The sequence below is a fragment of the Pogonomyrmex barbatus genome, unplaced genomic scaffold (genome assembly GCF_055798465.1).
Source record: "Pogonomyrmex barbatus isolate J1 unplaced genomic scaffold, ASM5579846v1 scaffold15, whole genome shotgun sequence".
Lineage (NCBI taxonomy): Eukaryota > Metazoa > Arthropoda > Insecta > Hymenoptera > Formicidae > Pogonomyrmex > Pogonomyrmex barbatus.
Window position 1 is genome coordinate 4391894 of NW_028297111.1, and position 16381 is coordinate 4408274.

The 16381-nt window shown below is 30.4% G+C and overlaps 1 protein-coding gene across 7 annotated transcripts; it reads left to right on the plus strand.

Moving 5' to 3' along the window:
• Positions 1–80: 80 nt before the first annotated feature.
• On the plus strand, positions 81–14974 carry dor (vacuolar protein sorting-associated protein 18 dor). 7 transcript variants are annotated; one of them, XM_089073775.1, is made up of 20 exons: positions 81–221; positions 296–582; positions 3635–3730; positions 3800–3983; positions 4516–4850; positions 4943–4990; positions 5769–5958; positions 6310–6431; positions 6982–7197; positions 7408–7524; positions 7584–7696; positions 7806–7917; positions 8708–8890; positions 9926–10243; positions 12600–12735; positions 12842–13063; positions 13328–13479; positions 13734–13831; positions 14189–14500; positions 14679–14974. In XM_089073775.1, exons 3-20 carry the CDS (start codon positions 3650–3652, stop codon positions 14740–14742), a joined length of 3003 nt encoding a protein of 1000 aa, XP_088929901.1. In that variant the 5' UTR covers positions 81–221; positions 296–582; positions 3635–3649; the 3' UTR covers positions 14743–14974. The 7 variants fall into 7 exon arrangements, with proteins under 7 accessions (XP_088929901.1, XP_088929903.1, XP_088929906.1 ...); XM_089073777.1 differs by having other exon boundaries at positions 13397–13479; XM_089073780.1 differs by lacking the exon at positions 14679–14974 and having other exon boundaries at positions 14189–14231; positions 14299–14458.
• The last annotated feature ends 1407 nt before the right edge of the window (positions 14975–16381 follow it).

Here is a 16381-nt window from a genome sequence, read left to right on the forward strand (position 1 = left end):
ATATATATAGCATATATGGAACTTTCGTGCGCATGAGTGTCCCCTTACTTCATACGCATGCGCATGTATTTTTGTACATGCTTTTCGAAGTCATGTATTTGAGGCAAGTTAGCAGTCTAGTATATAAATATAAATGTCTATGATGTGTTGTAACAGGAAAAAGCACGTATAGCGACACTGTATTACACTGTGTCAACTGTGTCGCTTGCTGGAAAGCTCCCGTAAGCACCCTCAGGCTACGTTCAAATATTTACTGCCAGTACTGAAAACATAGTTTATATCACGTATATTATAGATTTTCAGTGCTGGCAGTAAATATCGGAATGCAGTTTCAGTTCGCTGCAATATGTCGCTGACAGATTTCCTAACCAAGAAAATGATCAACTTTAACGCTGGGGATGACGTGTAGCTCAGTGCTTAACGCAGTCGATAATCGATGGATAGCAAACCTGGCTCTCGCTCTCACATATTCACAATTTTTGAAAGTTTCTTGTGAAATTTAAAATTCTGATTAAGAGGAAAGTGACCTCGCACGGTGCTTAAGTGCACAAAAAATTAAGAAAAAAAAGAGGATTAAAAGGGGTAATTGCAGAGTAATATGATAATAAACAATGGACCTGTGCTATAACTCGGTGGAGGAGTGAAGACACTATTTCTCCATCCGGAGATAATCTCACACACACACACACACACACACACACACACACACACACACACACACACACACACACACACACACACACACACACACACACACACAACTTTAATATCTTAATATCTTGATTCGCGAGGCAAATTGTCGCGTTTTTCTGTCAGATTTTTTTTATTTTGAGTGAAACCATCGATTGAGTCAAATTTTATCAAAATCAGAGGTGAAGATCGATATTCTAAATAATTATTGAAAAAAATGCAACTCTTATAATATTATAATCTCTTTTGATGGATAGATATAGGCTGCGTTCCGATATACTGCTAGTACTGAAAATATATAGTTTAAGTCACGTATATTATAGATTTTCAGTAGTGGCAGTGAATATCGGAACACAGCCAGAAACTGAGATTAGTCAGAGAGATTTAATTCACACAGCGAGAAACAGAGAGATTTAATTCATAGCAATTTGATGTATACCAATTGATTTAACGGTATAAATTAGCAAGTAAATTTTGAAATTCAAGCCTTGATTATATTCTGTGAATTTAAATCTTGACTATCTGTCTGTTTTTTGTAGCTGAACTAGTGTACACTCGTACTTAAAATGAGATATATATATATATATATATATACATTGAATTTGACAGGAAAATAGAAAGTTTTAATGCAGTTCAGTGCAGAAACAGAAAACAAATCTCATGCATCAGTAATCAAGATATTCTTTGTTACAAAAATTTGGTAGTTTTCTTCAATATCATGTGTATGTCTAATTTGTACTTCTTGAAAGCTTTATTAACACAAAATAATCGATTGGATTAACTTAAAGGACAAAAGAATTTTTAAGCTTAGAAGATTCTTTATTCATTTGTATTTATCTCGAGATAGATTCAGTAAGTTACTTGTTTTGTCTATTTTACACTATTTTTTTATTTTAATTTGTTACTGAATTTTATATATTTTTTATAAATCTAAATTTTGTATGCATCATAAGTAATAAATAATATAAGCTTTTAACAAGAACATTTCCTTTGTTGCTAATATTTTGTATTTTGAATAGTTGTATGTATGTATATGTTTGTCAAAATGAAAAAGGAGATGGGCTTTATGAATTTTATAACATAATTAAAGTCAAATACAAATTTCTGATTGCTTTAACACTATTTAAGATACGCAATTGTAAAGTTCTGATTTGTACCAAGCATGTTAAATGAGCTGTAGCCTCCTTCTTGTGCATCTTAGATGTTAAAGCTACTTTTGACTTTAATTATGTTAATTATGTTAAAACTTATAAAGATCATCTCTTTCTTCAATTTTAACAAAAAAAATTTGAAAGCAAAGCAATTTGAAATTTCAGTATAAAAATGAGAATAACTCGAAAAAACTGCAAAGCTATCTTCAGCCTCATGTTTATATCATCTTTATTTCTTGTTTTTGAATTTTCTATCACTTTCAAACAATTGATCTCTTTGAAACTCTTCCCTCCCTCTCCTTCCCTTCCCCTCCCTCTTCTCTCCTTTCTTCCTCTATCTCTCATTTTCTTTCCCGTCCTCTCTTCCACTTCCTCTCTTTCCACCCTCTTATGTGCCCATATGCCTATGTATGTGTTTAAATTATATATATATATATATATATTTAGGCAAAACTGTCAGTATATTCTGTGAATCTAAATAAAAAAAGTTATATAAACATAAATTAATTATAGCTTTATTAAATTATGACAAAAACAGGAAAGAAATGTTAATTTTTCATTACTATGATACAATAAATTAACATCTTTACATTTAATCTGTTTATCTAAGCTGTTTACTAAGGTCATCAAAAGCAACATGAGTATTCTTAGCACTTTCAGAATCAATTAATACTCCATTTCAAAATGTCCACCGTTTTTTGACAATCCAACATTGAGCGGTCAAAAATCGAACTACTCTATGGATTTTATTTTTATTTTCAATTTATTGAACACAACATGAATTTTTAGAATCATTCATTACGTGACTATTATTTCGACACGCACGCACGCACGCACGCGCGCACGTATGGGTGTATATGAATATTCGTATGTTTTATTTTAATTGCCCCAGGCAAATATCTCGAAAAATATACAAAATACGAAAATCAGACAAAAGTTATATATGGTTTCGAGGGGAATATAAAAGGATGCCATTAATTTGATGATCTTGAAAAAATTGTTTGAAAGTCACATAGAGGTCACTTTTAATTTCTTAAATGGAACTCCTTAAATTTTATTGCGTATTGTATCTTTATTCAAAAGATTTCCAATGCTCTATAATGAAGTTTATTTTCATTAAGTAGTTTTCGAATTATTGAAAGTTACGGTATTTTGATATAAACTACAAAATGTCCTGTAAAATATTCCGTTTTCGATAATTTCACCTTAATACTTTTATGTACAAAATAATGAGATGAATCAATTGATGTAAAAAACACAAGTTGTTTGCAAAAAAAAAAACATGTATGTATAACATATGTGCCGCATATTTTTTTCAAAGCAACTTGACTTTTTTTACATCAATTAATTTATTATTTTATAAATGTATAATTAAATGCATAAAAATATTAAGGTAAGATTAGAAAACTGAATATTTTACAAGATAATTTTGTATTTTATATTAAAAGACTGTAACTTTTAATATTTAAACTTAAAAAGTACTTAATGAAAATAAACTATATTGTTTTGTAAAGCTGTTGAATAAAGCTATAAGAATACGCAATAAAATTTAGGCGGTTCCATTTAAGAATTTAAAAGTGACTTCTATGTGATCTGCAAATAATTATTCACGGTCAAATTAATGGCACCGTCTTATGTCCCCCTCGAAATCATACAACTTTTGTCTGAATTATTTTTTAATATTTTCCATATTTTTCGAGATATCTGGGACAAGTAAAATGAGACACACAGTATATTTTATATATATGTGCGCGTGCGTGCGCGTATGTATATATACTTTATAATATTCGCAGATTTACTAAGTTAAAATGACATCAATGTTTGACCAGTATGAGCAAGCTTCACAACGTTCCAAGCAGGTACTAGCACCACCAATTCGTCCAGATATTGTAAGTCTGTTATCGCGGAATAATTAATAAATTATATAAACAGTACTACAATCACAATACTGTTTTCAGAGCACAGCTGGTTTTATCCAAATGAAATTACAAGATGATGGACCAATATTCACTAAACAGAAAGTCAATTTTCTACCATCAGATAAGATTCTTCACTTAGTCGTTAGCAGTAACATAATTGTGATTGCTATGGCTAACAACATCCTGTTACGCATCGATATGAAACAGCCTGACAAGACTGAAGGTAGGTCATTATATTTTAATATCTTTATATTATTAATATTAATATAATTTTTAATTAATATAATGTAATTTTAAATATATATTATTATTAATATAAATATTATTAACATGATTTATAAATATTTATTATTTATATTAATATAAATATCAATTTTTGTATCAATGAATTAACTGTACGTATGTAAGCTAAGCAATATTTGCAACAAAATGTATTACATATTATACTTATTATTAAAATAATGCAAGCTGTTAGTTTATATATGTTAATATGTTTGGTTTGAAAAGTACTTTTTTATCGATAAATTATATGTATTAATAAATTGCATAAACTTTAAGAAAAATTCTATAAATATAAATTTTATGTTGCATTGTATTTTTGTATCAAGTATAAATTAGAGTGAAGTAGAATAGGCCCTTAAAAGCCTAATAATAAAAGTAGAAGCAGAAAGAGGAGAAGTATAAATTAGATGACACGTATATCGCAAAATTATTTGAAATTCTTAATTAATGGAATAATAAGTTTCTATTTGCAGAAATTGACATATCTAAATATGCACTGAGCATGAAAATGTCTGGTTTATTTCTGGATCCATTGGGTCATCATCTGCTGATAATTTTGATGCCAAGACATGGGGACAACCCACCTCCGGAATTGTTTTACTTGCACAGAAAAACAACAAAACTCAGACAGGCTAGTAAGTTCAAAGGCCATGAGATCACCGCAGTGGGCTGGAATTTCTCGAACGTTTCGGAAACCTGTTCCGGTCCTATTCTGCTGGGTACTTCCAAGGGTTTAATTTTTGAAACAGAAATTGGATTGGAGACCGACAAGATTTTTAATATGAATTTGGAGCAATATTGGCGTCAGGTATTAAGATATTATACACTGATAGAGTCATCATTTCATTTATCCGTCTGTAATATCCTCTTTCACCACTACACTATTCATTTTTGATAAAGCTTCCGAATTATCTGCCTCTTTATGGTACAAAAGAGGCAGGAGGATTGGTGAGTTTATGCATTTCTTTTATTCTTTTTTTTTTATATTTATATTATATACATTTCGATTTAAATATAGTTATACAGAGCCAAGTATTTAAAATAAAACACTTAAATATCTTTGTTGTGTATATATGAAAAAATAATAGCAAAATTGTTCAGTTTGATGGAGGAAATATAATGAAAGGATAATTTTTTTCAGTCACTGTTGATTTTTTAATATCATTCGTGTTTTATTATAATATCTTATAAATTATTTATTTTTTGTCATATTTATATGCATAGTGAAAAAAAAATTCAACTCAGTTTAAAAAATCAGAATAATATTAAGAAATTGAAAACGATGACTTTAAGAAAACTTATTTTTCTACTATGATATTTCTCTTTTTAAATTAAACTTTCATTAATGTAATTTTTTTCTATATTTTAATGCATCAAAGATATTTTTAAGTGTTTTAAGTATATCATCTCTTGTAAACACACAGATAATGTCTATGTATCAAATACATTCATATACTTATATAAATATAATTTTAAATTTAAATAAGTAATTAGAAAATATTTTTTATCGTATTATCCCTTTTACATTAGCTATAAAAAAGCAATGAGCGTGATTTTTTAACAAAAGTAAAAATTAATGTGGAATTTATGCAATAATCTTATATAATCAAAATTGAAAAGATAAGACTAACATTTTCTAATTATTTATTTTAAGCATCATTTATATATTATTTAAATTTTCTATTTGAGATAACAAAAAATTTTTATGCTATAAATGTGATTTTAGGTGTTTGACATAGGAAAGAATAGCAAGCCTCCAATTACTGGAATAGAATTTCATAAAATTCCTAATTCAGATAAATATATGATCATTGTGACCACTCTTATGCGTATCTATCAATATATTGGTACCATTGGCAATCCCGAAGAGAAACCTCTTCTGCAACAAGTATTCTATAAATATCTGAATGCACAAGGTAAACAAATACACAAAAAAATATTTTTTTTTAATGCTAATGTTTTTAATTAGCATACTATACTTCAACATTCTTGAAACATTCAAATTCTTAAATAATTCGTAAAGATTTTGTAAACATCAATGTATATATAAAGATATTTCGTTATAAAATTAAATATTATCCAAATATAAGTTTATCTTATTTGTACATTTATTTCCAAGATACTCGCCAGAAACACGTGTTTTTTTTTTATAAAAAAGAGAAAAAGAAATTATTTATAGCATTCTGCGATTTCAAAAAATTGAAAAAAAAATTCTATTACATTAAAGAGCTACATATTTGAATGAATAAATAAATGTTATGTTATAGAGAGTTTTAGCGAAGTAATAAACTCTTTGCCATATTCAAGGATGCAATTTTATTATCCGTCTTTGGGCGTTTTGCCAAAATCATTCGGATGGTTAACAGAAGCTGGTATTCTATACGCCCAGGTATTACATATATATGATATTTGTATTTTGTTTAACAAATTTTTTTTAATTAATGTGTAGACCTGCTTCTCTCTCTCTCTCTCTCTCTCTCTCGCACACACACACACACACACACACACACACACACACGCACGCACGCACGCACGCACGCACGCACGCACGCACGCACGCACGCACGCACGCACGCACGCACGCACGCACGCACGCACGCACGCACGCACGCACGCACGCACGCACGCACGCACGCACGCACGCACGCACGCACGCACGCACGCACGCACGCACGCACGCACGCACGCACGCACGCACGCCCGCCCGCGCGCGCGCACGCACGCACAGTTTCTTTCTACATTTTATTTTTTTACTTTTTTGCTTTTTCATAGAAGTAAAAATTTTGATAATTTATTCATGAATTTTGTGAGTATTTAATGCGTTGGTCTTTTTATGCATGATTATTAAGAAGTTTAGAAATGTTGAGTGAAATGTTGATCTTTTCTAGAATTTATATAGCTCTTGACTTCAATAAAAAATGTATGATGATTGGTTTTAGGTAGATGCAAAACCGAACACGAATAATGTGTTAATCAATCAACAGATGTTGACGTGCCCAGAAACAAGTCTCATAGGCAGTAATGTTTCAAAAATCACTTCAGTGCCATTTTCCTTCGTGCTGACAGAATTCCATGCATTATTATTATATCCGGATCACGTAAAAGGCATATCGCTTCTAAATCAAGAATTGATATTCGAAGATGTTTATAATGACGTATGTATATTTCTCAGTATGTATAATTCTTAGCCATTATTATGATTATTAGTTGCTATTATAACACATCAAAAATAAGAGAAATGAATGGTAATTTACGCAACAATTATGATTAATATAAATACAATGAATTTAATAGAGTTATAAAGTTAAATCTTTTTGTTAAGATATTAATTAAATATGTGAGAGTGATTTATATATAATGTTTAGGCAGTTGGTAAATTAATTGGCATCACCAAGGATCCGGCAACGAGGTCGATTTGGGCTTATAGCGAGCGAGCCGTTTTTAAATACAAAGTAACAAAGGAAGACAGAAATGTTTGGCAGGTAAAGAAAATAACACTATAACAACTTTAAAATGACAATAACTACTACTTTTTGTTTAGATATATATCAACAAAAATGAGTTTGATTTGGCTAAACGGTATTGCGGAAATAACCCGGCGCACATCGATCAAGTACTTATAAAACAAGCAGAAATGCTCTTTAAGAATAAAGAGTAAGCTTATACATACTCTCATGCATATAAAATATTGTTTTTTTCAAATTCCATTCATTTTTATTTGGCTTTCTTTTTTATTATGATATTTTGAATATAATTCTTGCAGATATGAAAAGAGCGCACTAATTTACGCTGATACTCATTCGTCTTTTGAGGAAATCTCATTGAAGTTTTTGCAGGAATGGCAAATCGAAGCTCTGAAAACATTTCTGCGCAAGGTAAATTCAATAATTATCTATATAATGGCGGCTTTGTGTTTCACGGCAAACGATTATGGTACAAGAAACTTAACGAACATTCACGCGAGTATTACAATAATTATAAAAAAAGTAATGCTAGAAACATTTATTATTTTATTTGTATATATATACTGGGATTTAATTATTTTAATATATTTTCAATTTTTATATTAGTATAAGTTATAAATTTTTGAACATCTGAAATTTTTGTTAAGGCTTCTGAATACTCAGCTAAGAACTCCGCGTTGACAGTAGCGACATACCGTCGCGATAAAAATTAGAAGCTCAGAATCATTTTTCTTCATCTTATCCTTATCCTTGTTTATCTTTATTAAGCGATGTGCGGACAATAAATTTTTATGTGCTTAATCACGCAGGTATGATTTGTTTCATTTATTACATCCATAAAAATGGACGGCAACTAAAGTTACCTTTGAAGTTACTTTTGAAGTTACTTTATACGTAAAAGCATATTTTTCACTTCTTTCAACAGTTGTTGAATCGTATGTCTGAACAGGCTTCATGTGCTTTTTATGGCTATTTATTGACTCAGGAAGGGAAAAGATAGCAGCCGTCCATTTACACAAGTGTCTTAAAACTCTCTCAAGTATTATTTTAATCAAATATCTCTATTTGCAAATGAATTGCAATAAACTTTCTCATCTATGACGTTACAATTCCAATATAACTGCGGTGACTATTCAGGAGCCTTAATTCTAAAATTGCAATAATTTATTTAGTTTAAGTGAATCTTATTCTTTATCTTAAGAAACTTGATGGTTTGAAAATACAAGATAAGACTCAGATAACAATGATAATCATTTGGGTGACGGAATTATTTATGAATCAAATGGGAGCTATACGCAGTAGCAACACATCTTACCTTCATGATTCACAATACATGGAATTGCAGAAGCAGTTTGATAGCTTTCTCACCATTCCCAAAGTCGAGGTATTTAAAGAAAATTAAGATGAATCAATAGATAAAAAAAGAAGCAAAGAAAAAGCTAAAATACAATGATCTTAGTGTCAAATCGGTTATAATAAATAAAAAATTAAACAATTAATATAAATACAACAAATGTTTCGATCTTATTGTTTTATTTATATTGATTTTTATTATAATCGATTTTTTATTATAATCGATTTGATACTAAGATCGTTGTATTTTGATTTTTATACTCTTTTTTTCTATTGTTTTTTAACGTTAAAGTCTATTGGTAATTTTTATTTTTTAAAATGAATCAAATAAAAAGGATACAGAGTATTTCTTACTTATAATTAGTGAATATGAATTTAGAGAATTCAAGAAAGATTCATATAAATATAGATCGAACGATTTAAAAAATTTTCTCGCTGATTCACTGCAGTCATCTTGAACTATGATATCAGAAGCGAGAAAACACATGATGAAAATTCTTGGAAAAGAAAATAGAAATGTTTTTTGATAACATAATGTTTTTACTTGATAGACTAAAATCTATCTAAAATATATCAAAATCTCTTCTTTCATTTTGTTAATTGGTAAATAATCATATATTTAAAATTGAATTATGATTCTTCTTGATTAGGTACAATTCATTTTTTAGATATATAGTTATTTATTGATGATTGAAACAAAATTTTAGTCTGTTTTATTAAGTACAAACATAGTTTTATTAAAAAACATTTCTATTTCTTTTTTTTTACTTCTATTTGTATTTTGTATTTTGTAAGAATTTTTCATCATGTGTTTTTTCACTTCTGACATCATAATTCAAAATGACTGCAGTAAACCAACAGGAGTCTTAATTGTATTCAAAAGTTAAAACGATTTTTGTAATATTTTTTTATTTTAAGCTCTAGATTTACTCTCTGATATGTAATTAAGAATTATTCTATATTTATAATAAATTTATAATAAATTGTATATTTACATTCTTTTTTTTAATTATTGAATGAAATTAATTTGTCAAATTAATTAAACTAACTAGAGTTTTGCATATAGGAATGTATTAAGAGAAATTGTACCACGATATATGATTTGATGGCCAGTCACGGTGACAAAGACAATCTGATATGTCTTACAATAATGCATTGTAACTACGAAGAAGTGATTCGCCAGCATTTATACAAGAATGATTACTTGGAAGCGCTTGGAGTATTGAAGAGTCAGAACAATAAAGATCTCTTCTACCAATTCGCTGGGATACTGCTGCAGGAGTTGCCGCGGCCTACAGTGACTGTCTTGATTTCTCAAGGAACATTATTGAAACCGGCGAAGCTCTTACCAGCTTTGGTCTCGTGTAATAGTGACGAAAAGCACGTAAGGAAGATGAACAAACAGCAAATTATTACTTTCATTTCACATTAATAATTATGATATCAAGATAATAAAACTAAATAAATCATATGATATAACAATAATTACTATAAAACAATTAAGTCGGTTCGCTCTCATGGTTCGTGAAATAGCGTCAGTCGGGTTGCCAGGAAGAGAGAGAGTTTCGGTAGGGAAATAAAATAGAGAAGATTTTGTGTGAACTATGTACAAGTATATTCTTAAACTAGGAAATTATTTACAACTACTGACTAGACTTTCACAATCTTACAAGGAGATGATCCCGATTGTAAAATTCCAAATGAGATGAGCCTATTCGAAGTAGAGAGTTGGGTGTAGTAACATGATAAAATGATTTATGTGACTGGGCTTTGGTTTCCGAGAAAATCGCAAGTAAAGTTGGACGCCCGATCAGCTGTGGAATAAACTACTGGAACCGTGCACCAGTAAGCAGGAAAGTGGCGTAGCTGAGCAGTCTGAGGTACTTTTTTTCGTCCGAATTCGAATCTCCGCAATGTTAAATTTTTTTTTAAAGTAAACGTTATATTTTTTAATACAATTAATTTTTTTTTTATTTATTTTTTTTAAGCTAAAATATTAATCGTTGCACAATTTTCATTATAAATAATAATAATAATAACAAGAGTTTAACAAATTTTAATTTTTAATTTTTAATTTTTAAATTTTAATTTTTAGTTTTTTGCTTGGTACGCGTCAAAGCTAGCATCCGAATGCGAAATTTTCTATAATGTAAATCAGTTATCCTTCAGATACTTACAGCATGAAATGTATTTGTAAAAATAATAATTCATTTATAAAATGTTCATGATGCACGTTCTACTTGTGTTTTAAATGATTCTACATTAATTTTTATCCACAAAATTGTACGGCAATATCAACTTTTTTACAAAAAAATAATTGTACGGCAATGTCACACATATACAAAGTTTTATAATAAATAATTCAAATTTTTTAAACTCTTGTTATTTATTATTATTCATAACGAAAATTGTGCAACGATTAATATTTTAGCTTAAAAAAAAATAAATTAAAAAAATTAATTGTATTAAAAAATATAACGTTTACTTAAAAAAAAATTTAACACTGCAGGGATTCGAACTCGCGTCGGATGGACGAAAAAAAGTACTGCGCACCTAAGGCTGCTCAACTACTGCCACTTTTCTGCTTACTGGTACGCAGTTCCAGTTACTTATTCCACAGCTGATCGGGTACCCAACTTGCAATTTTCTCAGAAACCAAAGCCCATTCACATAAACCATTTTACCGTGTTATTATACCCAACTCCCTTCTTCGAATAGACTATGGCTCATCCCCATTTGGAATTTTACATTTTCGGGATCATCTTGTTAGTTTGATCGCTTTATAATATGTACACGGTTATGTGTGATTTTGCTTTTAGTCTCAGAATCTCGGTTGTCGTTCGCCGAAAATACTCGCGAATTCCGGGCATCGTATAATAGCTTGACTCGCGGTTTTCCGAGAATTCGGCGCGTCGCGATTGTTGGCGCGCGGCGCGGGGGAATTTTGTCGCACGCGGTGTTTGTCAATCGGCTCACTATCACGTTGCGTCGAAATCTTTTCGAGGCGGATTTTTCCGGAATCGGGATTTAGATTTTACTGCGACTTGGAGATAGGGAGCTCCCTGCTCTGTCACCAACAGCGACGGATTTTGCACGCAAGGGTCTGCTTCGGGGGCCAAGCTAAGAAGCACCTTAACTTGAGAGAAAGCTTGCATGCCTCGGAGACGGAAGCAATCTGCCAGAAACTTCTGGCTTTCTAGGTAGTGCCCTAGGATCGCTTACTGGTATCTGGACAGGTATTCACCGAGATCAGCACTGGACTGGTTGCTGTCTCTCGCCGGGAACAGACGAAAATCACCCGTCGGAATCAGTTAATATACGCGAATCGGCCGTAAATCGAGAAGAATCAGATAATAGATCGGCTGAACTCGGATTTTGGGATTGACTTTGCTGAGGATGATTCTGCCGAAAGATCTTCGAATATCGTCGAATGAGTTCGGGGATTCCGTGAACACGTTTGGTGACGCGGTCGGTAGCGAGATCAGCGGCGGTGGCCCAACGTGCGGATTGTTATGGTAGACACGCGCCGTTCACGTGAATTCTTCTCGTCGATTATCCTTTGCGAATCTGTCGATGGAATCGCGGAGAATCTAATTATGGGAGGAGGGAAGGTGATTCAGGCGTTACAATTAAATAAAAAATAATAATTCATTATTAAAATTCACATTAAAGAATAATATTAATACTGAGACATTTTATACTATTTCAAACTTTGTTGATAATTTCTCATTTTTTTACAGGCGAAAGAAATTATCAAATACTTGGAATTTTGCGTATACAAGCAGGGTTCACAGGAGCAAGCAATCCATAATTTTCTTCTATCTTTGTATGCATGTTACAAGCAAGATGAAGTGATGCGATATATAAGCTCTCAAGGTAAACTTCTTTTTTACAGAGCGTTTAAATTAATTGGCTCCATTAATTAGTTTATTTGATTTATTATAACTTAATTATTCGATATACTATGATTTATTATTTTCAGGTCAAGATATCAGCATGGTACATTATGATGTACATTACGCGTTGCGATTGTGTCAAGAAGAAGGCTTGACAGAAGCTTGCGTACAATTATCGGCTCTGCTTGGTCTATGGACCACTGCTGTAGATCTCGCGCTTACAATTAACGTAGATCTCGCTAAACAGATCGCCGCCATGCCATCTGATCATGATGATGAACTAAGGAAGAAATTATGGTTAAAGATAGGTAGATAATTTTGAGTCATTTTAAAATTAAGAATCAAATTTTAATTCAGTTAAAAAATTAATTTTTAAATGTGTCACAAATTGATTATTTGAAATTTGTAATTATAATTTATTATAAATTATTTTTAAATATATAAATTTTTATTATTTTGCGTGCGTGCGTGCGCGTGCGCATTTATGCATATATGTGTGTGCATATATGTATATATATATATATATATATATATATATATGTGTGTGTGTGTGTGTGTGTGTGTGTGTGCAGCGGAACATGTGGTACGAGAAAAAGATGACATACAACAAGCAATGGAATTTTTGCAACACTGTGATTTAGTTAGGATAGAAGATATTCTGCCTTTTTTCTCCGATTTCGTCACGATCGATCATTTTAAGGAAGCTATCTGCAGTTCCTTGCAGGTATAGTCTGAAATTGTAACTCCGAGATTATAAACATACCATATTAAATTTTTCTTCTAGTTCTAAAAACACCAATTTTATATTTTTAATTTGAAATTTTTTTAATAATGGTTTTATAATTATATATTCATAAAAATAACAGTTCAAAAAAAGATAAATTTTATATATAAATAAATTTAAAAATAATAATTTATAAATTTTATTTATAAATATTTATAAATAATTTTTATCAAACTTTCTCTTAAATATAATAGGAATATAATCAACATATTCAAGATCTTAAGGAAGAAATGCAGGAAGCCACAAAAGCAGCAGAATTAATACGAAAAGATATTCAAGCCTTCAGAACCAGGTACTAATAAAACATTTTTATTTCAGTATCTCAAAATTCAATGATATTCTATAATTATTTATGAGAAAGACAAAATTATAACAATTTACGTAAGCATTACCAGGCATGACATTAATTAAGGTTATAATTAAGGTAATAGGTAATATAATTAAGGTTATAATAATCTGTTTCATCTAAATCGGATATAAAATTAAAATATAGAATAGGGTAAAATATAGGATACAATCATTTAAAATTTATGTTGTAATATTAAATTAAATATAACATATTGTAAAAAACGGCAATTGTTTATCATTTGAGTATATCAAACATACAAATTATTAGTTTTATTTTTTAACTAATTATGGAATTTTTCAGATGCACCTTTGTACATGCTAGGGATACATGCAATACATGTGAGGTACAATTATTACTGAGATCATTCTATGTATTTCCTTGTGGTCATAAATTCCACAGTGATTGTTTAGTAGCAGCGTTAACACCAATGTTATCAATGGATCAAAGAACAAAGCTAGCAGATCTTCAGCAACAGCTTACTGCTATCTCCAATCGTTCCGAAGATACAACTTCAACAACTTCTGTATCATTGTCTAGGAGAGATCAGATCAAGGTCGACATTGATGAATTGGTCGCTTCAGAGTGTCTCTATTGCGGAGAACTTATGATAGAGTATGCAACTGAACAATTTCATAGTTTGAAAAATTTCAATTACAAAATTCTAAAATTTAAAAATTATTTACTATTGAAATCTGAGTATTTTTAAAAATAAGTATAATAAGATTATATAATTTATAAATGATTTTGGACTTTAATAAATCGGTTTAATGATAATGATTATTCTTTACAGATCAATAGACAAGCCATTTATTGAAGAGGAGGATTATGAACGTGTGATGAAGGAATGGACATGATAAAGTTTTCTCGCTAAAAATGTGATAAAACATGTTTATCATTCTTTCTTTTCAAAAAAAAAAATTATACGTTCTGTACTGTATATTTACATATACTTGATCATTGTATCTTGATCATAAAGACCTGAAATACTTTCCAAAGTATTACTATTAATTTTTTTATAGTTATAATGAATTAAAAATGCGTAAATTAGAAAAACATTACAAGGAAATATATTGAACATTAGCTTCAGACTTTTGTTTATTTGATATCATGTGATGAGATCATTGCCTCTTTCCTCTTCCTCTCCTTACGCACGCACGCACGCAAATCACTTTATAATCGTTGCCATATCAAGAATTTATTACAAAATCATCAAAAGTATGTCGAATGAGATTACGATTTTTCTTAAAATGACTTCTTTTTGATATCTTGATCTTATGATGATTATATCTCGATCCTTCACTCGATTCCGCCAGATACCGACTATACCGCTATTCTGTGAGTTTTGTATCTCTCGCTATCTCTATAGATATCGCCACTCCGCTTTTGCGAGCGCTGTATCTTTCGCACAAAATCAAATATTTTGACGTTATCCCAGTCAAATCTATGATTTTGATTAATCATATGCTCAGAAATGACCGAATTTTTTGATAGTTCTTAGTGTTGTACATATGTACCTTAATTCTAGTTTTTAACAATCTTTTTGTCTACCCAACATACGAGTCCTTACAGTCCATACAATTAATCTTGTATATCATATTATTATTCATTATTTTTGGATTGATGTCTTTATGGACTCTTATAAATTTACTAAGGCTATTGATGACTCTATATCCTATGATGACTTCAGTGTTTTTTATCGATGAGGCAGTAAGTTCGGAGATTTCCCTCAGATAAGAAACGATGAAGAACTTTTTCTTTTTTTATATTCATGGAGTCCTCGGAAGCAGAACTTCTATTCTTCGTATCCCTCTTATTTTGTCTGTCATTAAGCAAAGTTTTTAGTCTCTGATTTATCTTATTAAAAATAATTTTGAGCGGATAGCCATTATCTATTAAAATGTTAACGCATAATTTCAAGTTTTTTTGTATAAAACGAGGATGGGCAAGAAGCACTATTGGTCAAATTGAAAATAGAGTCTATCTTATGGCATGAGTGGTTAGAGAGAATTCTCCCAAAAAACATCTTTTTGTGAAACCAATCGATCTCTATTTTGTTTTTATTGATTATTAGATTCAAATCTAGAAGTTTAGACTCGGATTGGTCTCAATTTCTAAAGTGAATTTAAGGCGTTCATGATAGTCGTTGAACTTTTCTAAGATGAGGGAAACCTCATCCCTGTCAATTGCCATAATTATGTCGTCCACATAGCGATAGTACAAAGCTGTGGAAGCGCTAACGGTATATAAGCAATGTTCTTCTAAATCCTGCATGACAATGTCAGCAATGATGGGCGACAATGGAAAACCCATTGGTGTACTAATGGTTTGTTTGTATATTCTATCGTTGAATGAAAAGTAAGTAGAGGACAAAACAAATTGCAAGGCGGTTAAAAATTTATCCTTCGGACTCAACTTATTCTCACCTTCACAATAATGAATAATTGTGAAGAATTTTATTATGTTGACGACGAACTTTATTATACGACTGTGCAT

Bases quoted from the DNA above. Each gene is read 5' to 3' on its own strand.
- dor (XM_089073775.1), top strand. From the start codon at position 3,650: ATGACATCAATGTTTGACCAGTATGAGCAAGCTTCACAACGTTCCAAG. The intron at 4,851-4,942 runs GTATTAAGATAT...TTTTTGATAAAG, and splicing joins TGGAGCAATATTGGCGTCAG to CTTCCGAATTATCTGCCTCT. The intron at 12,736-12,841 runs GTAAACTTCTTT...TATTATTTTCAG, and splicing joins GCGATATATAAGCTCTCAAG to GTCAAGATATCAGCATGGTA.